Raw genomic sequence first — 22,103 nt, forward strand, 5'->3', positions numbered from 1 at the left:
GCCCTATGCCTGCAGGCAGGCTGAGACAAAAAAAAACCCTGCATACACACTGATAGACACACACACAGACACACACACACACACACACACACACACACACACACACACACACACAATAAGAGACACAGGGAGAGGGAGATGAATAGAACGCACCCTTAAACTTCAATGAAGATATGGATATTCATAAAAACATGCTTTGCTGGTTGGAAGTGTCACATGAACAGTTCTGGGTGCTTGCAAGTTTAACACTATTGTCTGTGCATGTCATACTGTAACATGTACTGATCTGTCATTGGGGAAGTTCCAGTAATTCATGTGACAAACATGTGAATTGCCAATGACTTTAGTTGTTCATACATGCAAGTTTATGTGATGAAGATTCATTCAGTTTTTGTGTTTTTCACAAGTCTGTGTGGTGGGTGGAATGTATCCCAGCATGCATCAGGTAGGAGCTAATTACACACTCAGGACCCTTTTAAAAGCTGCATGGTTGTTACAAGTCTAATACACACTGACAGACGGACAGATACACACAGTCACACCTAAAGCCAAAGCTGCAGTTCCGGTTAATCTCACTTCACCACCATGTGTTTGAAGGAAAAACACAAGGAGAAAATGTACACAACACAAGTCATCTGGTTCTTAAACTCAAGCAGGGAGATTCTATTACAGTAATCCAGTGCAATGCACGTGTTCATTTTGAAAAAAAAAAAAAGTATTTGTGCATCAGTTTGCGTGGCAACTTTTTGTTCTACTTAGCTACTGTATTTTGTTTGTATCAGTCTCCAGCAGATCAGCAGGTCGGAAAGCCTGACTCTAACATCCTGAGGTTGTTGAGTGTAACTGCACGTACATCAGTAGGATTTCCTGGTTGGATCTGGAACTGTGTTCAACCACATGAGGGCAGATGTGCAGCACAAACGTATGTTCAAAACATCTGTGGTACAGCAACAAGCCTTGATGCATTGTTTGTCTAAATCTGGCTGATATATACGAATATTCAACCTTTGTTTACAGTAAACCCAGAGTTGGCGTAGGTACGTTTTATCAGGTTGTTTTCTGGGAATAATTGACACTAGAAGAACCCAGAAAGGGTCCGGGTATAAAGTCAGTTTTCGTTTTTTTTGTTTTTGGGCAAAAACAAAAAACCAAGGAAACAGTTTGTTTTTTGTTGTTTTGTTTTTTGGTTAAAAAAAAACAAAGAGAATCGGATTGGGACCACCTACCTAGGCCCCCAGACGGTTGAGGAGACCTTTTACACAATTTTTCTTTTATTATTTTATTTTCATTCAACAGTCATGCCATGCAATAAGGTCTGAATTATGTTTGTACTGTACGTATTAATTTTGACAAGATTGATCACATCATGATTCTGCTAATAATACAAAAAAGTTGCACATTTAAGGACTGGTTATTTTTTCACACTAGTGTCAGTTGAGCTATGATATAATACCCATATATTAAAGTTCATGGTAAAATGGCTCATTCACAGAGAAATATAATTTTCTATTTTCTATTTGTTGATTATGGAGTTCCACAAATGGGAAGAAAAGCATTTTTTCTTCTTTTTTTTTCTCTAAAATCCACTGTGCACATCCTTGTACCTGTCAGGTTAGGTGTACAATGAAATGTACAGCCACTGGAAACAAAATAAAAGAAAGTAAGATTATTAACCAAGAAAACATGAACGCTAAGGTTGTCAAAAGTTGTAACTAGGAATAATGACAGTGTTTTATTACCTCTGACTGTTGGAGATTCATTGATTTCCCATCAGACAGCTGTTTGAAGATTTCTGGTGAGCAACACGCAAATTGTAAAATAGCCTATATCACCCATAGGAAAACCTTTGATCTTTTCAGTATGAGATTATAAACTGTATTTTAACTTATACTTGTACTTGTACTTACTTACGTACAGTAGTGGACAGTTACTACTCTGACATACAGTATTGTGAACCAGTCTTGCATGACTTGACTTACTGAGCATGCAGTCCATGCGAAGGATGAGACTGATGAAACTCTCCAGTGTCATGTGTCCAGAGGAGGCCCCGTAGCGCAGAGCCATCAGATTCAGCATGTCATCGCTGACATTGATTCCTGAAAAATACACATTGTAGGGTAAACATTCAGGACTACAGTAGTTTGTTTTTGTTTAAAAGAATTCAAAGAAGGTTTACCTGACACCACAAATGCATTCCTGAGTTCACTCAGTGACAGTGTCCCAGTCCGTGAAACATCTGTTTTGAAGAAAATGTCCTGGCAACAGAAAACACAAATAATGACCAGTTGGAGCACTCTGTTGCATGTAAATATCATTAAACTCTAAACATTTGTATGGCTTGTTTAACAAGGACTTAGATCTATTTACCTTGTATGCGACAACCTTCCTCCACAGACGGAGAAATTCCTCACTGTTGAGTTTGCCAGTGATTGATGTCTTTTTAACTCAACATTAAGGCAACAAAGCTACATGCATCTTATCCTGACCTTTTCAATCAAGTAGTGTGAGTTATATCAAAAAAAGGCCTGACACATTTGGCATTGTTTTCAGACACACAGGCTCTGCATTAAAGTAAATATAAGTAGGCTACTGCGTAAGATGATCAAAAGCATTAAACTGCAGTGTTTCAAATGAATTTTGTTCATGCACAGGATACATCCATCAGAGCAACCATGCTGCGAGAGGCATCGATGCTGAAGCCTCCAGATTTCAGGTCTCCTAAATTAAACAGAAAACATATCATTAGTAACTCAACCCCCCCTCACAGAATATAAGAACATATGAAAGCATATGAAGAAATAACTCTTTAGTCTGATGGTGATTTTTTACTATCCAAACCTTTCAAGATTTTTTCATTTAGAAGCTTTTGCAGCTGATCCGCGTCCACCTCATCATACTAGCAATGACAGGAAAACAGTATAAAAAGAATGAGAAAGATTTTAAAATATGATTTTTTTTCTTATTTTTTAAAATATCAAGTCTTCAGTGCAAACTATACAACACATGAACATCACATGTTGGACCTGACCCATTTCCACATGTTCATAATATGAAATACTGCTTTGTGCAGCTTTAAACTGAAGATTTCAAGTCGTGAATAAACCCAGAGTAAAACATGTTAATGAGAATTTACCTTGTCTGAGTACTGGCTGAAAACAATCCTTTTATTGTCATCTTCCTCTGTATTTGAGACCAGCTTAATCTGGGAACAGAGCAAACATAACAAAGACATTTAGGGTAAGATATTTTGCACTATAGGAAATGAAAATGGCAAAACATATGTATATAAGAGATATTTAGTAGTTTAGAACATACAACACTATTTGAAATAAATGCAAAAATAATGAGAAAAAACACTAATGTGATGTCAGATCTTGCTCACCCGTTGAACTGGTTCCTGGTTATAGTGTCCAGAGTTCTCACTTTGGGGAAAGATCCAAAGACATTGCACATGGAATTATTGTATTTTTTTTTTTCTGATATAAATAGCAGCGATCAGTGTCATATGCCATGCCGATTATTTTGTTGCACCACTGTAAAATGTGTTACTGATGTATGTTATTGACACACTACAGACAACAAACAGTGACAAAAGAAAGTCTGTACTTACTAGCCATGGGTCTCTGCTTTGGAGTGGATGGTCAAGAGGAAGGAGGCTGTCTCGTTGGCGTTGAATGTGGATGGCACAATCAGGTATTCAGCAGGTTTTAGGTGCAGGAACTCAACCACATCACGGGCATTCACGTAGGTTTTTGTTTGGGCCACTGGTGAGCGGGTGTTGAAGAAAGAGGCTGGGAACTTCCCCTTCTGTGTCTTGTACTGCAATCATAAATTAATTGTAAATATCCATTCTTTTCAAGTTATATAATTTACAATAAACAGTGTGGATAACAAATCTGTATTGTGAGCAGTGAGACAGAATTGTTTCTTACTTGTTCCGTCACCTTGAAGGAAATCAGCAGGCGGTGAGTTAATGTTGGGGAGAGAAGGCAAGTAATTAAGTTAATATTTGTAAAATTTCCAATAAATATCATGCAAACACACCTACACATCAGAAACATGCCATTTTAGCCGGTCTTTATATAACCTTCAAAGATTTCACTGTTAATGTTACTGTAACTTTTAACTTCTATAGAATTTGGTGTAGTTTGCAAGTTGCAATCAGGGACCGATGCCGACATCTTACAAATTCCTCGAGGAGGTATAATTGTAATCAAATAAAGTCCAACAAATTTTGGCAACAGTATTAGGAAAAAAACTTTCTCTAAAGAGGAAGAAACCTTGAGACTGGCCAGGTGGCCATCTGCCTCGACCACTTATCTAATACAATGCTTGTCATATCCACACACTATGACAGACTCAATAGAGCTATGTTTACTTCAAACACATAGAATCCAATGTGGAGATTCTGAACCAGGTGTCGGTTTCTCTTGTCAGGCTTTTGCATTAGAGACACCAGGATGTTTTTCTCTTCATCACTCTCAAAATGTTGACATTCAATCTTGATGCGATACTGTGGATTAGTCCAGAAACTTTCTGGTAGACAAAGAAAGAAACAAAGTTTGTGTGAAAAAAAAGAAAAAACATGAACCTCAGTCTCATCATCTCAAAACTGATCTAAAAATATCCATTACCAAATCTACAATTGTGATTTGTTCATTTAGTGTGTATTATATAACATGTCAAGTTGAACAGGTTGAAGTTGAGTACATAACATTGTGACTTGTGTGAGTTATTTTTATTGCCACTTTTAACTGTCTGTCTGGCTTGTATGAAGTGTACCACTGGTTCATGCAAGATAAGATGCTGTGTAAAACCATGTAACAGTGACGTCCTGTCTTATCACATCACTGCTCATCCACTTTGCATTATGGGGTTTATATTTAACAGACTAACAACCCTGAGGACGCAGGATGGATGAACCTGTAATTCAGTGTTTGAATGTTGCTTATATACTGCATTTGCCAACATGACTGTCATAGCTGCAGCAAATAATGACAACCACTTTTCTAACACCAAATGGTAATTAAGGAATTGTTAATCAGCACACTTTTTCACTTGTCACGTTGTTATAGTATCATTTGTTGAAATCAGTTCCTCCTAGAACAGCAAAGCAATAACCAGGAAGCTCGGAGATTGATCAACCACCATGTTTTATTGGTAAGATGTTCTATTAAATTATAAAGCTGCGTATTTATCGTTTTAGGTTTTTATAAAGTGCAAACATCCTGGGAGTACCTCGGTTGTCCATGCATCCTCCAGCAGTGGTTCCTGCAACCCATCTGCCCTCATAAGTGGAGGTGTTCCATTTAGCAGAGTTTTGATCAAGGAAGTCTGGAGTCACGCAGCAGATGTCAAGATCTTCATAGAACTTACAGAAGTCTTGCACGGTCATCCTGTTGAAACAAAAGTTAGATGACACACACAATTGTTATTATTTTCTATTATGTGATGCAAAAAAACTGAAACATTATACCTGACAAAGACAGTTAAAGGTCAGACTTCAGTTCTTATCCTGCTGGACTTATCAGCAGCCTATGATACATTTGTAACCACCTTGCCTCACTTTACAGGCCCTAATGTACAACTAATCTGTCATGACAACAACATCATACAGACATGCCCCTAGGATGAGTATTGGTAACCTATCTTCTAATTTTCTGCCTGCATGTCTTCATATATTACTGCTATGCAGATGACAGACAACTGTACCTGTTTTCCATCACAACCCTACAGTCTCTGTCTTGTCTTTTACACATGGATGATGACATGACACCTTCATTTAACCCATGTGAAATCTGAACTGTAAATTAATTGTATCCTAAGTATCATAAAAATGAGTTCTAGATGTAAGATAACTAGAGAAGGTTCTGATGGTTAGAGAAGATTTCTACATTGTGACTCGGTGTGCTTACCAAAACTCTCCATTATCATCCACTGCAAGACACGTCTCACGATCCTGGGGGCTCACTGTTTGCCACAGAGGTGACCTTGAAGACAATTAATAGTTTAAGCAAGAGAAGAGACAATATTGTATCAGTCATTTTCAATTTGAATGTCCCTGAGGTTGGAAGGTCCCTCCCCCTTACAATATTCCATTTTGTGGTGTCAGCGCATATGTTTTTTTTATCTCACTATTTTCTAACGGTCGAGCAGTGCAGTGGTAATGTCCAAAATATCTCTGACCGTTTATTTTTGTAAAGAAATCATCACAACAAGGAAAAAGTGTTTGTTTCTGTGGCGGGGAGAGCAGGCGCTCTGCGATCGGATAGTAAAGTCTTTCCAGGACGTTTCAGAGTTAGGCTGTCTGAGGTGAGTGATTACATGCAAAAACACAAAGTTTATACTGTTTATACTGTTCACTATATGAGTTAAGTAGTGTCTCATAAGGATTCGAGTCATGTACCATAGATATTTGATGTTTGATGTTTTTTGAGTGTTTGTTGTGGTTGTGGTTAACCATAGGTTAGCGTTGTGGCTATCGCTAGCGCCGTCTAGCCATGGTGTAACTCCGGTTTGCCTGCATCAATTTTAGTCGTGTTTTTTACTCCCCCCAACACTGGGTGACCATTAGGACAACGATTTAGGGGTCAAAAATGACCGGAATTCTCCTTTAAGGCAAGACTTACTGACTTCACTCAATCAATTTAGATAAAACCAAGGGAAGACATTCTTGGAGAAGACAAAATATTTTTAACAAGTAAATTAAATGTTTTGTGTTTATGTTTAAATTGAATCCCTAGAAAATATTATCAATATTTCTGCAACAGCAAATCTATAGACCTATAGTATTTCGTACTTATCATTCCAGTCCCCTTTCCATTCTCCATGGTGCCATGGGTTCCACAGACGCACCAGGTTCACAACTTGCCCTTGGGACATCAGCTGTCCAATCATTATGTAAATGTAAACATGCAAATACATCTTGTCACTGTGGCAGCAACAGCTTTCATAATCAATATCAGAGAAATGGTATTAAATTCAAATTCCAAATGTGTTGTTTGAAGTGTAATTTTTCACCTGTTTGACACCTGTGATAGTGTAAGCATGGCCCTGGACCAGTCCATTTGGTAAAACATGGTTTTCAGAGGTCTCCTACAAGCCAAAAATATTTATCATCACTGAGCGTTTGACAGATATAGAAGAGGATTTTTAACAATTACCACTTTAATCTCTGACTTCTGACTGCCAAGGTCAGAATTCTGAGTATTTATGGGAGATAACTGTATCTCTTCAGTATTGGGTTTGTGTGGTTTCATATTGCATACCCCCTGAGCTGTACCACATCCCATCAGTGAGCTACATCTGCCAGCTCTGAATAGCAGCTCCCATAAGTTTGAAGGAGGGTTTTGCAATTGGATGCTCATGTGGACACCACCAGTGAAATCCAACATAGCCTCTGCTGGAGTACCAAGATTCATGTCGGCATAGGAACCACACACCCTGACACAAGCAGAAGAGATATTGAGCTGCAGTTGTTATAATCCACAAATAAGTGAAAACTGTTTGTAGTCTGAAAAACAATGTTATTTTCCTGTCATACTTGGCATAAGCCTTCTCCAGTAAAGCAGGCCAGAACTCATTTCGGTCTTTTGACTGGACAAAGATTAGTTGGTCATTGATCGTTGGTAGCTTATCATCAATGACGACATCCACCCATCTTCCAAACCTCCAGAACTGTCAAGAAGAAATGTCAAAAAGTAAGAGGTAATACCTATAAAGAATATATACTCAGTTATTGTAGCCCACATTACACGGAAACGATCTGAATAGAAAACGCAAAAGTGGCGTTGCGTTCTCACTTTTTATTTCGCATTTAGACAAGCGTTTTTGGGGAGGAAATCCGCATGCATACGGTGACACAAAAGTCTCTGGAATTCAATGTTGTATGCACGCCAGGTGCCTAGGTGGCAGTGTGCCACACAACACACAACACCACCAAGTCTGCACGCCTGTGTACAATGATGGATGTATTATATTATCGTACAACCCAGAATTTTTCCCTCTTCCTCTTCTTCTTCTTGATTTCCGGCAGGCTGTACGCCAGCCATCGTAATGCTGCCCTCCGTGCCCTCCAGGTCATTGCAATCGGAGCAGAATTTTGCGTTTTCACCCTTTACATGGGGACGCAACGGCGGAGCGTTTTAAGATTTTCCACTCTGGAGGGTGGTTTCACTTTTTTGCGTTTTCAAGCCCCCAAAACGCTGTCGCCGTCTAAACGAAAGGCACATCCGATGAAATATTTTGTTTAGTTTTCATCCACGAGCGTTAGGTTCCCGTATCTATGGAGACTTAGGAAACGGTATGGTGAAACAAAGAAAAAGGGTTATTAAATTAGAGGGAACCCAAAAGAACAGGCAGGCGGGAAAACTGAGGATGAACACAGAACAAGAATGTAGACAAATCAACAAAGAACAATGGGAAAACATAAGGTCATAATACATGAGGAAACAGGTGGGGCAATAAAACACAGGTGAGACACACTAGACTAAAAGAGGGAGAGCACTGTGTCTCTGAGTGTAAATATGAATAGAAGATAATAACTTGTGTGGTGTGTATGTGTGTGTGCGCGAGCGTGCATTTACCCTGAAGTGAAACAGCCCACAGTAGTTTTCATCAAATGTTTGTTCAAGAGGAACAACCTGCCCGAGGATTTGTTTCTGGAAGGTCAGAGCTCCGATAGATGCAAGAAACCAGCAATTTTCTGAATAAAATCATATATATTGAGATATCAGACGGACATTTAAAAGTAAACAGTAAAACATTATGAATACAGACATTTTCCTACCGAGATTTCCTTGACCAAAGTCGAATCTGGAGACCCCATCACGTACAAATGATGCATCAGGAGCAATTTTCTAAAAATTAAATAGATAGGTCGAAGTCACCTCTAGGTCAAGAACACCATTTACATTACTGTATAGCACAAACAACCTAGAAAGACCAAAGTGCTTTACATAAATAAATAGCAATGAAATACTAAAGTACATATCAAAAATACAATATACAACAAAGACAGAGATAAATATCTCACACTCACATTTGGTCTCAGCCACACAACTTGTGACAAGATTTGTGGGGGCAACGCTTCACCTATAGATCTTCTGGCAGGTGGGAACATGTCATCAATGTACCTTAGTCTTTGTGTGAGACAGTACTGTTTAAGCTGTTGGTAGTCTTGGTTTAAGAATTTCTCAGGATTGGCAACACTCCCATAACCATCCTGCTTATTACGAGCCGCCAAAATGTTCAGGCACACACCAGGAGGAGGCATAGCTGTGTGGATGTTTGGACTCTGTTAATGAAAAAAAGAACTACTTTGATAGTAGGTAAAAGAAGAACTACCTCGATATTTTTGAAAAATTTTGCATGTAAGTGCTAAAAGAGACACTAACTGTCTCAGTCAGAGTATTTCTCCTTTAAAATGCTTGAGTTGTTGTTTTTGCGTCGCCTAGCTGTACTGTGATTGTTTTTAATTTGTGTATACCCTACTAGCTTCATGAATCAAGAAAATGCATTAGCAGGTGCGGAAGTCCCTTTGTTTTTGCAACCATCTCCTTTAGTCAGCCATAAATAACATAATAATAAGTTATTTAGTGTTTTGTTTTCAGCTAGATCACATTAGTCATAAGCATTTGTTTTGCTCACTACAATATTTTGGTTTTCCTTTGGTCTTTTAGACACATTTTAACCCAAATATCAGTCAAAGTTAAATGCTGTGGTCCCATATAAAATATTTGAATGGTACATTCTTCCCATAGTAGAAAATGTTATTGTGAATTTATATTGTCAAAAGTTTTCATATCGCTCTTCAGTATGACAAAAGGAGTCTCACTTGGTAGTCTCACTAGTCTTTCTCACTGGTATAGGGACAACACACGTGTAAACTACAATCTGCTAAATTGTGAATTCAGAATTAACCGTTTCAAATAGTTTTTGAAAATCTTACCTCACTGGCTTGAAAGAGAAAATCTGCAGTCCAGTATAGAGGTTAGGTAGATCAGCAAGTGATAGCGGAGAAGCTTATGCTTATATAATGTGTAAACGCCCCAGGCTACCTTAGTGTTTCCATGCTTTGCATAGAAACATGAAAGTTATCAGTTGTCTTGGAACAAACCCCGCCAGGGAGCTCCTGTCGTGTAATCTTACCTGAAGCACACTTGGCCTGGTTGTTTGTGTATTTACCACGTCCATACTGTAGTTATCTTTACTGCACCAAGAGAGGTTGTCAATGATTAGTCAAGCTGTAAAACAAAGCTATTATACTGAGGGAACTAGAGAACTAGAGACTGCCCTGCACTGTATCTGGCCAGTAGCTCCTGCACATTTGTTTATAAAAGGTGTGATTCTGTGACCAAGGTCAAGTCTTTACAAGTTTACATGAACCATTAACACCAGTCAGTATGCTGTTCTCTTGAACTTAGCAGTAGTTTCAGCAAATTATGGGGGGGAATTATCCTCAGTAATGATAATTCATAAAACCTGCAAATTGTATTTCTCAAAAACATAATCAACTATTGTCTAATATAGTTACAATTATGCGTTGTAAGGCTAAAGAAACTAAAACTGGAAGTAACAAGTGCCTAAATATTCGTTTTTCACTACCTAACACTTTTTCGAAACACGACACACAATTGCCAAAACAGTTAATTCACTTCTCAAAATCACACATTGTAAACACACATTTTCAAAAGAATACAAGAATACTGTGACACAATACACCAAATCTACCAAAACACTACTGTCTTCTATCAGAAACATTTAGTAAATCATAGCACAGTGCCAAAAACACACTAACAGCACATGGAATTAAATAAACCAAATGTAATTTACATTTGTCTGGTCTACCCTTTTATAATAGACAGTACATTGTATTGATCATAAATTGGCTTTTGCAAATTTCTCCATGCATTTCACTTTTCTCTATAGTTTCATTTTGTTAGTCTGTTTTTTGAAAATACAATTGCATGATTTGGCCAAAATATCTGGGTAAACAACAAGCCGTGATAATGAAACCTAAATCTGGCTGATGTATGAAGACTCAACCTTTGCTTACTGTACAGCACCTGAAAGCGAAAATCTCTTAGAGCAGGATCTCATTTAACATTATCTGATTTAATTTACAGTATAAATCAAACACGACTGTTCGCTTAAAGGGCAAGTTTTATGATTTCTAATCTAGACTTCCAGTCACTCTAACCAATAAAAATTAGAGTGCTTTCTCTTGTTTAAGAGCTTAAGATGAAGTAAAGAAAAAAAAACAGAAATAGAAAGTGGATGCCATGCTAAAGGAGACCATTCACACAATTTGTCCTTTGTTATTATTTTTATTCAAAAAATGAAAAACAGTCATGCCATGCATTAAGATCTAAGATGTGTTCGTAAGTTTTAATTTTGACAAGCACAGATTACATCATGATTATGTACATGTAAGTGGCTATCTGCATAATATTCCAAAGAAAGAGTTAGATTGAATAGCACTGGTTATACCTATTTTCACTCTATTGTCAGTTGAGGTACATAAACAAAGTTATATAAAAAATATCTTTACGCTAGTTCACATTATTGTCACTGAGAAGAAAAGCTTTTTCTTTCTTTTTTCTTTTCTTTTTTCAAAATATCAACTGGTGTAATTCCAGTTGTATTGTGTATGTCCTTGTCCCTCTCAGGTTAGGTGTACAATGAAATGTACAGCCACTGGAAACAAAAAAAGAGAGAGAGAGAGATTATTAACCAACAAAAGAGTTAGCTGTGATGAGCTGAGATTGTGAAAAGTTACAACCAGGAATAATGATGTTGTATTACCTCTGACTGTTGGAGATTCAATGATTTCCCATCAGACAGCTGTTTGAAGATTTCTGTTGAACAACACACAAATTGTAAAATAGCCTATATCACCCAATACTGTAGTAGGAAAACCTTTGATCTTTCCACTATGAGATTACTGTATTATTGTAACTGTATGTTAACTAATTTGTAAGACAAGAGTAGTAGACAGTTACTATTCTGACCTATTGTGAACCAGTCTTGCATGACTTGACTTACTGAGCATGCAGTCCACACGAAGGATGAGACTGATGAAACTCTCCAGTGTCATGTGTCCAGAGGAGGCCCCGTAGCGCAGAGCCATCAGATTCAGCATGTCATCGCTGACATTGATTCCTGAAAAATACACATTGTAGGGTAAACATTCAGGACTAGTTTGTTTTTGTTTTATTTTTCCTCTGATCTTAAGGGAATCTTCATCAAGGGAATAAAATAATTCAAAGATGGTTTACCTGAGACCACAAATGCATTCCTGAGTTCACTCAGTGACAGTGTCCCAGTCCGTGAAACATCTGTTTTGAAGAAAATGTCCTGGCAACAGAAAATACATTACGAGGAAAATGTTAATTGCACGCTGATGCATGTATTAAAGTACAATCCGTTATGGCTTGTTTAAGAAGGATTTAGATCTATTTACCTTGTATGCGACAACCTTTCTCCACAGACGGAGAAACTCCTCACTGTTGAGTTTGCCAGTGATTGATGTCTTTTTAACTCAACATTAAGGCAACAAAGCTACACACGGGTCATTCTGACCTTTTCAATCGAGTAGTGTGAGTAAATATAACTACAGCGTAAGATCTTTATTAAAATATTTTAATAAAATTTTAATCATTAAACTGCAGTGTGTTATGTAATCATCTCTGGCAATTTCAATATCCATATTGATTGCTCTCTCAGCTGCCAATGACTTTGCAACATTCTTCGACGAAAAAATTATCAATATTAGGTGCAATATCCCAGCTACTGACCTCTCCATGACTCTCCTCCTTCACTGCCTTCTGATGGTCTCATGCATTTCTCCACTGTAGGCTCCATTGAGCTCACTGATTCTGTCAATAAACTGAAGTCCTCTACCAGTCCCTTTGATCCACTACCAGCTTCCTTCTCCAAATCTGTTTTTAGTTTTAGATCTGTCTCTCCAGACCGGTATTTTTCCCCACTGCCTGAAAACCGCTGCTATAAGAGCACGTCTACAAAGGAACAACCTGGACCCAAACTTACTTAATAACTACAGGCCAATGCCTAACCTCCCCTTTCTCAGCAAGATCACTGAGAGGGTAGTTTACCAACAACTCAATTCTCATCTCTCTGCCAATAATATTTATAATAAGTTCCAATCTGGCTTCCGCTCAGCCTACAGCACAGAAACCGCCCTCCTAAAAGTCATAAATGGCATGAGAATTAATACCGACAACAACAAAACATCAGTCCTTGTCCTCCTTGATTTGAGCTCAGCGTTTGACTCAGTGGATCACTGGATACTACTAGAGAGGCTCAAAAACTGGGTGGGTCTGTCTGGTACGGTGCTCCAGTGGTTTAAGTCCTACCTCCTCAACAGGAATTTTATATTTAGACTTGGTGACTTCCCGTCAGACAGTCAGCCCATAGTGTGTGGGGTCCCACAGGGCTCTATCCTGGGTCCGCTTCTTTTCAATCTTTACCTGCTCCCTCTTGGCCGCATTATCAGTAAATACAACATTGATTACCATAATTATGCTGATGACACGCAGCTTCTCATTTCACTACTCTCAATCTCAATGAGTTTTACCTGGTTAAATAAAGGATAAATAAATAAACTACCCTCTGATGACCTCCTACCCATAAACTCCCTTGTCAGCTGTTTGGAAGAAACTGACTGCTGGATGGCAGCTAACAGAAAACTGAAATTCTGGTTGTGGGTGCTAAAGCCCAAATACAGCGGGTGTGTGAGTACTTGGAGTCTAGATCACTCAAAACCAGTGAACAAATCAAGAACTTAGGCGTTATCATGGATGGAGATCTCTGTTTTAAAAGCCATATCAGCAACATCACTAGGATGGCCTTTTTTCAGCTCAGAAATATCTCAAGGATTAGAGGATTTCTCTCCCAGTCCGATTCAGAAATCATGCATGCTTTTGTCATGAGCCGGCTCGATTACTGTAACTCTCTGGTTATGGGTCTTCCAAACAAAACAATCCACAGATTACAATTTATCCAAAATTCAACTGCATGGGTTCTAACCATGCCAAAAAGATCAGACCATGTAACTCCAACCCTTCGCAATCTCCACTGGCTACCTGTTGTCTTCAGAATTCGATTTAAAATACTCCTTTTGGTTTATAAAGCACTTAACGGTCTGTCTCCTCAGTACCTATCAGAATTGTTATCAGCTCACAATCCTGGCCAATTGCTCAGGTCACAAAGTAGAGATCTCCTCCATGTGCTCAGAACCTTTTCCAAATCAAGCAACATGGCCTTCAGCATCTATGCACCTAAAGAGTGGAATAGTTTACCATAATGAACCCAGAAATTCTCCAGCATTGTGCTCCTCCAAAGCTAAATTTAAGACTTTTCTGTTCAGCTGTGCATTTTCTTAATGCACAGTCTTAGTATCTATTGCTGTTTACTTTTTAATATGTTATCCTATCTTTATGTGAAGCACTCAGAACTGCTTCTGCATGATATGGTGCTATATGGATAAATTTGAATTTGAATATGATTTTTGGTGGTAGAGGATACATCCATCAGAGCAACCATGCTGCGAGAGGCATCAATGGTGAAGCCTCCAGATTTCAGGTCTCCTAAATTAAACAGAAACGAATCATCAGCAAAAGTATATTACACAGCACAAGCCAACTGAAAAAATTTAAGAAACAAAAAAGAAGAAGAATACAAGAACAAAAGAAAAAATTGCTCTGTATTGGTTGGTGTTTTTTTTTTACTGTCCAAACCTTTCAGGATTTTTTCATTTAGAAGGCTCTGGAGCTTGTCAGCGTCCACCTCATCATACTGGCAATGACAGACAAACAGTATAAAAAATTATTGAGAAATGAATTATTATTATTTTTTATGTATTGATTTTTTCTTTTTTTTATGTCATAAATGATGGAAACATTTCAATAAAAGTTTTCAAGTCATGAATAAACTAGTAATGTAAGTTAAAACATGTTAGTGAGAACATACCTGGTCTGAGTACTGGCGGAAAAGAGTCCTTTTATTGTCATCTTCCTCTGTATTTGAGACCGGCTTGATCTGAAATAACAGATAAAAACAAACATAAAACATTTCACCATTTTACTCAAAAGGGAATGGAAATTGCAAAATATATTATTGTGTTAAAAACATTTAACACAATTTGAAATAAGTGCAAAAATAATGAGGAAAAAACAATAACGTTATTCCAGATCTTGCTCACCCTTTGAACTGGTTCCTCATTACAGTGGCCAGAGTTCTCACTGTGAGGAAAGATCCAAAGACATTGCACATGGGATTATTGTATTTAATTTTTTCTTGACATAAAAAGCAGTGATAAGTGACATGTGCCATGCAGATTATTTAATATAATCTACTATAGACAAGTAACATTGAGAAAATAGAGTCTGTACTTACTAGCCATGGGTCTCTGCTTTGGAGTGGATGGTCAAGAGGAAGGAGGCTGTCTCGTTGGCGTTGAATGTGGATGGCACAATCAGGTATTCAGCAGGTTTTAGGTGCAGGAACTCAACCACATCACGGGCGTTCACGTAGGTTTTTGTTTGGGCCACTGGTGAGCGGGTGTTGAAGAAAGTGGCTGGGAACTTCCCCTTCTGTGTCTTGTACTGCAATCAATTGTAAATAAACTGTAAATATCCATTCTTTTCAAGTTATATAATTTACAACAAACAGTGTGGATGACAAATCTGTATTGTGAGCAGTGAGAGAATTGTTTCTTACTTGTTCTGTCACCTTGAAGGAAATCAGACAGTGAGTTCATATTGGGGAGAGAAGGCAAGTAATTAGTTTACTCGTTGTCAAATTTGCAGTAAAGATAATTATATCATGCATACACACCTACACAGCAGAAACATGTCCCCACTTTTACTCGCACCTTAAAAGGCTTTGGGTGTCAAATCACTATGTCAGCTTTCAGTGTTACCATGGCATTTAACTTCTATAGAATGTGGCCTCATACAAGGCCTCAGGCGTAGTTTGCAAGTTGCAACCAGGGACAAATTCCTTTAGAAGCTATAATTATGAGGGGCTACTTTGTGGTGAAGTAAAGCCAATTTTATCTACACATGTATCACTTGAAGGCACTTAATAGAGAGGGTCAAGACCTTCTCTTCATAACAGTGTTGACAGAGATCCAACAGATCCCACCAAGAGCAAGTATACATGGCAACAGTGACAAGAAAAAACTTCCCTAAAGACACAGAGACCTTGAGCAGAACCAAACTCAGTGTAGGTGCCCATCTGCTTCGACCACTTATCTAATACAATGCTTGTAATATCCACACACTATGACAGTATCAATAAAGAGCTATGCTTACTTCAAACACAGAGAATCCAATGTGGAGACTCTGAACAAGGCGTCGGTTTCTCTTGTCAGGCTTTTGCATTAGAGATACCAACATGTTTTTTTCACCATCACTCTCTGAATGTTGACATTCAATCTTGATGCGATACTGTGGATTAGTCCAGTAACTGTCTGGTAGACAAAGAAAGAAACAAAGTTAATGTGTGGCATAATCAGACATTTTGTGTGTGAGACCAATGCAGCATGAACCTCAGTCTCATCAAGTCAAAACTACTATTGTGATTTGCCAAGTTGAACAGGTTGAAGTTGAGTACATAACATTGTGACTTGTGTGAGTTGTTTTTATTGCCAATTTTAACTGTCTGGCTTGTATGAAGTGTGCCACTGGTTCATACAAGATAAGATGCTGTGTAAAACCATGTTACAGTGACGTCCTGTCTTATCACATCACTGCTCATCCACTTTGCACTATGGGGTTTTCCTCTATTGACCTTCACTCATATTTAACAAACTAACAACCCTGACGACACAGTATGCTTGAACCTTTAATTCTGTGTTTGAATGTTTCTTATAATCACCTAACAACTGCATTTGCCTACATGACTGTCATAGCTGCAGCAAATAAAGACAACCACCTTTCTAACATCAAAATTAAAATTGCTCTCTAACAGCAAAGCAATAACTAGGAAGCTCAGAGATTGTGGAATGATTGATCAACCATCATGTAAGATATTCTATTCAATTATAAAGCTTCTTATTTATCGTTTTAGGTTTTTATAAAGTACAAACATCCTGGGAGTACCTCGGTTGTTCATGCATCCTCCAGCAGTGGTTCCTGCAACCCATCTGCCCTCATAAGTGGAGGTGTTCCATTTAGCAGAGTTTTGATCAAGGAAGTCTGGAGTCACGCAGCAGATGTCAAGATCTTCGTAGAACTTACAGAAGTCTTGCACGGTCATCCTGTTAAAACAAGAGTTAGATGACACACAATTTGCTATTTTCTATTCTGTGTGTCAAAAACATTTGAAACCCTATACCTGACAAAGACAGTTAAAGTTTCATAAATTCCAGTTGGGTACCACAGGCAATCAGAAAATATTTTCTGGTGGCAGTAAGTTTCCAGATCTCTGATCCTCTTAGAGTCAAGCAGTCTCCTCTTGTTTATGGGGTACTATCCTGCAGTTCAGGCCGCAGTTCTTATCCTGCTGGACTTACCGGAGCATGACTTATGATACATTATGTAACCATCTTTCCTTATCTTCCAATGAACGGTCATGACAGCAACAACAGCCGGCCCACGCCCCTTCCGTGGCAAAACAAACCTCCCTCAATGTGCTGGCGGATAGCGGTGGACTGTCAAAAGGAATCGACAGCCAGCTCCACAAAACCATCTGCTCCACGGACACTGACAATCCTGTAACACACAGTGTGACCGCGGTACCTGCAGAGTGACTGACAGGCTCACTGTTATTGTGCAGAGGGACGAGATTACAGCTGTTACTGCCGTCCTGACAGTGACTCCCGACACTTAAACCCGGGTAGCTTTTATTAAGAAAAACTCTAACAGGTCAAACTGTAGGATGTGTTAGAGGACTAATTTATTATTTTTATGTCAGACTTGTGTGGGCTCGGAGAAAATCGATTTGTTACTTGTGTCGTTTTTAAACTTTGGCGGCTCTGCCACTCGTCTTTTTGCCACTCAGTGGACGTTCCACAGCGACTTCCGAGTACCGTGACGTCTATACCCCACCTTCTTGGTTTTAATTTTCTACCTGCATGTCTTCTTATATTACTGCTATGCAGATGACAGACTGTGCCTGTAGTTTTCCACCAGACAGCCCTATAGTCTCTGTCTTGTCTCTTACACATGGATGATAACATGGCACCTTCATTTGAACTAAACTTACGACTGAACTGTAAATTAATTGTATCGTAAATATCATAAAAATGTGTATCAGGTGTAAGATAGCTAGAGAAGGTTGATGGTTAGAGAAGATTTCTACATTGTGACTTGGTGTGCTTACCAAAACTCTCCATCATCATCCACTGCAAGACACGTCTCACGATCCTGAGGGCTCACTGTTTGCCACAGAGGTGACCTTGAAGACAATTAATAGTTTAAGCAAGAGAAGAGACAATATTTCATCAGGTTTGAAACCCCCCCCTCCCCTCTCAACATGTACATCAGTTCAGGTCCTTGCAGGTGGCATGTTCTGTGATTGAAAGGTCATTGTTAAGCTGCCTTTAAGGCAAGACTTAATTACTCTCACTGGAGAAACCAGTTTAGAATAACTAGAGGAAAATTCTCAGCAAAGAGATTATATTAACAAAAAGTAAAATGTTTGTGTGTGTGTGCAACAATAAATATATTTAAAACTAATTTTACCACTAGAATATTTCAATAATTTTGCAAAAGTAAATCTATAGACCTATAGTATTTCTTACTTATCACTCCAGTCCCCTTTCCATTCTCCTTGGCCCCATGGGTTCCACAGACGCACCAGGTTCACAACTTGCCCTCGGGACATAAGCTGTCCAATCATCACAGAAGAGGTACATGGTTATGTACAATAAATGTAAAAGTGCAAATAAATCTGGTCAACTGTGGCAGCAACAACTTTGATGATCAATATCAGAAAAGTGATATTAGCTTTACTTCCAATTCCAAATGTATTGTTTGAGGTGTAGTTCCTCACCTGTTTGACACCTGTGACAGTGTAAGCATGGCCTTGGACCAGTCCATTTGGTAAAACAGTGTTTTCAGAGGTCTCCTACAAGCCAAAAATATTTATCATCACTGAGAGCTGACAGATATGTATAGAGGATTACAGCCACTTCTTTTTTGCAATTATCACTTCAATCTGTAATTGCTGAAAGAAAATGTACCCATCCACCAAAATGTCTTTCCATCTGTAAGCCATTAATTTAAGTCAACCATATTTTTTTAATTGTTTGTGCAGAAAACCATCATTTCTCCACAGCCCACCGCTTTAATTAAGAAATATAGTCTAGCCTTAAATTTCATTCTGTCTCCCCAAGAAACATTTTATTATCATTGTGCATATTAATAGGCTGTGTACACTTCAGTATTGGGTTTGTGTGGTTTCAAATTACATACCCCCTGAGCTGTACCACATCCCATCAGTGAGCTACATCTGCCAGCTCTGAATAGCAGCTCCCATAAGTTTGAAGGAGGGTTTTGCAATTGGATGCTCATGTGGACACCACCAGTGAAATCCAACATAGCCTCTGCTGGAGTACCAGCAGTCATGTCGGCATAGGAACCACACACCCTGACACAAGCAAAAGAGATATTGAGTTGCAGTTGTTATAATCCACATATGAGGCAAAATTATGTCAATTGGTTTCCTTTTTTCTTTTCCAAGACAAGAAATTTTCTCATACCTTTTTTTTGGACAATTTCTGCGTTTTCTTCCGCCTTCCTCAGAACTGATAAGGCATGTCACCATCTGTCACGGTGACAGTACTGAGGAAGGCGGAAGAAAACGCCAAAACTGTCAACAAAAAGGTATGAGAAAAATGTTTGTCTTGGAAAAGAAAAAAGGAAACTAATTATTTCATACGGACATAATGAACTTTCATTCATTCATACTTGGCATAAGCCTTTTCCAGTAAAGCAGGCCAGAACTCATTTGGGTCTTTTGAGTGGACAAAGATTAGTTTGTCATTGATCGTTGGTAGCTTGTCATCAATGACGACATCCACCCATCTTCCAAACCTCCAGAACTGAAATGACAAAAAAGACTGGCTCAAACAATAATTACTAGGTTGGATTGCTGACTTGCAGGTTTGAGGTGAAGAGGCCCACAGTGGCATTTTTTGTAAAGAAGTCATAAACATCCAGTTACTATTTCAAAGTGGCTTTGTGTATGTGACTCACCATCGTGTGTGTAGACATCAGCCGACACAGCTGTTCTCTTCGTGTAAATATGACTAAAAGATAATAACGTGTGTGTGTGTCTGTGTGTCTGTGTGTGTGTGTGTGCATTTACCCTGAAGTGAAACATCCCACAGTAGTCTTCATCAAATGTTTGTTCAAGAGGAACAACTTGCCCGAGGACATGATTCTGGAAGGTCAGAGCTCCGATAGATGCAAGAAACCAGCAGTTTCCTGAATAGAATAGAAATTGTACATATTGAGATATCAGAAAGTCATTTAACAGTAAAACATTTTGAATACAAACATTTTCCTACCAAGTATTCCTTGACCAAAGTCAAATCTGGAGACCCCATCAAGTATGAAGGATGCATTAGGAGCAATTTTCTAAAATATAATAATAATAAAAAAAATAGATAGATAGATATGTTTATTATAAAACATTTTACATTACATTACATTAACCTTTTGTGTGATGAGGGTATATTAATGCTCTCAAAAGCACTCACATTTGGTCTCAGCCACACCACACGTCCCTCGTCACTTGGGGCTAGCAACCCCTGACCTATGGATCTTCTGTCAGGTGGGAACATGTCATCAATGTACCTTACCCCTTGTATGAGACAGTACTGTTTAAGCTGCTGGTAGTCTTGGTTTAAGAATTTCTCAGGATTGGCAACACTCCCATAACCATCCTGCTTATTACGAGCCCCCAAGATGTTCAGGCACACACCAGGAGGAGGCATTGTCGCGGGTTATGTTTGGACTCTGTTAAAGAAAAGAAGAACTACTTTGATATCCATGAGGGATTTGCATGCAAGTTCTAAAAGATCAAAGTACGATCTAAGTAAGTTTGTTGTTGTTGTTTTTATGCAAGGGTATGAAATACTGTTATGTGTATGCATAATGACAATAAAGAATTCTTGAATCTTTAACTTCGACAATTGTCCTGTATGTGGTAAAGAGTCACATTAAAAACTTATCTTAAAAAATGACTTGAGTTTAAGCCACCCATGTGATTGTATTTAACTTCTGCTACCTTTGTTTACTATTATAATTATTATGATAATGAGTCAGAGTGTGTAATATATTTTAGTACGGTAAGTGAATGTGTTTAGTTTCACAAAACAAAAAAAGAAATGGAACTGTAACTTGTGTCTAACTGCTGAAAAAGTCCAAAAGACCCACATTGTATGTATGTTTACAAATTAAATGGCTTCTTGTAATTTGCAAAGCTGATGGAAAGAGGGAGAGGTGGTGTAAAATCAATCAAATGTTTCAAATCCCAATACTGAATAATTCTTTGACATTTAGTCAACCGCAATAACAAAGATATTTCTGTAGTTCTTTAATTCTTTGAATTTAGGACCATTTTGACAAGTCACAAGGAGGTTTGTAAGTAAAAGCATGTTGTTAAACCATTACGAACCTAAATCCGAAATATTACCTTTAAAATCTGTATTTGTTTACAATAATTTGGTTTTCCTTTTATCTGTTTCCATCTGTATCAGATACATTTTAAGACTTGTACAAAATATGCAATTACTGTGGTCTGAAAAGAATACTGGAATGGTAGAATATTTTTGAAATATTATTAGTAATAACATAAGCAAAAGAAAAGGTTTTGTGCAATTACATGCTTAAAAGTATTCATATCACTGTTCAGTGTGACAAAATGATACGTCTTTTAAAGATTGTCGCTGGTATAGGGACAACACACACTACTACTGAAAATAGTTTTCAAAGAACTTACCTCACTGGCTTGAAAGAGAAAATCTGCGGTGCAGTGAAGAGGTAAGTGGATCAGCAAGTCATAGTGGAGAAGCTTAGGTGCCTATATAATGCCTGTAAATGCCTCAGGGTGCTTTAGGGTTCTCATGT

General features: G+C 38.2%; 3 protein-coding genes across 3 annotated transcripts in view; all 3 read right to left on the reverse strand.

The window, feature by feature from the left end:
* Positions 1 to 22,103, reverse strand: part of LOC311005757 (serine dehydratase-like) — a 231,964-nt gene that overhangs the window by 71,412 nt on the left and 138,449 nt on the right. The gene's annotated exons all lie outside the window — the stretch shown is intronic.
* On the reverse strand, positions 1,613 to 9,274 carry LOC311005248 (calpain-1 catalytic subunit-like; the record flags this gene model as incomplete). The annotated part of the gene is made up of 20 exons (XM_083997604.1): positions 1,613 to 1,639; positions 1,740 to 1,792; positions 1,980 to 2,096; positions 2,177 to 2,255; positions 2,368 to 2,436; positions 2,657 to 2,718; positions 2,839 to 2,896; positions 3,134 to 3,202; positions 3,383 to 3,422; positions 3,611 to 3,819; positions 4,379 to 4,536; positions 5,239 to 5,396; positions 5,916 to 5,990; positions 6,800 to 6,885; positions 7,021 to 7,095; positions 7,269 to 7,443; positions 7,544 to 7,677; positions 8,586 to 8,704; positions 8,789 to 8,858; positions 9,041 to 9,274. 20 exons carry the CDS (start codon positions 9,272 to 9,274, stop codon positions 1,613 to 1,615), a joined length of 2,067 nt encoding a protein of 688 aa, XP_083853730.1.
* On the reverse strand, positions 11,671 to 20,968 carry LOC311005249 (calpain-1 catalytic subunit-like; the record flags this gene model as incomplete). Its single annotated transcript, XM_083997605.1, has 20 exons — positions 11,671 to 11,697; positions 11,806 to 11,858; positions 12,046 to 12,162; positions 12,279 to 12,357; positions 12,464 to 12,532; positions 14,548 to 14,609; positions 14,760 to 14,817; positions 14,992 to 15,060; positions 15,224 to 15,263; positions 15,418 to 15,626; positions 16,338 to 16,495; positions 17,127 to 17,284; positions 18,349 to 18,423; positions 18,770 to 18,855; positions 19,021 to 19,095; positions 19,443 to 19,617; positions 19,938 to 20,071; positions 20,338 to 20,456; positions 20,540 to 20,609; positions 20,732 to 20,968. 20 exons carry the CDS (start codon positions 20,966 to 20,968, stop codon positions 11,671 to 11,673), a joined length of 2,070 nt encoding a protein of 689 aa, XP_083853731.1.

Source organism: Trachurus trachurus (assembly GCF_905171665.1).
Source record: "Trachurus trachurus genome assembly, chromosome: 22".
NCBI classification, from domain to species: Eukaryota; Metazoa; Chordata; class Actinopteri; order Carangiformes; family Carangidae; genus Trachurus; species Trachurus trachurus.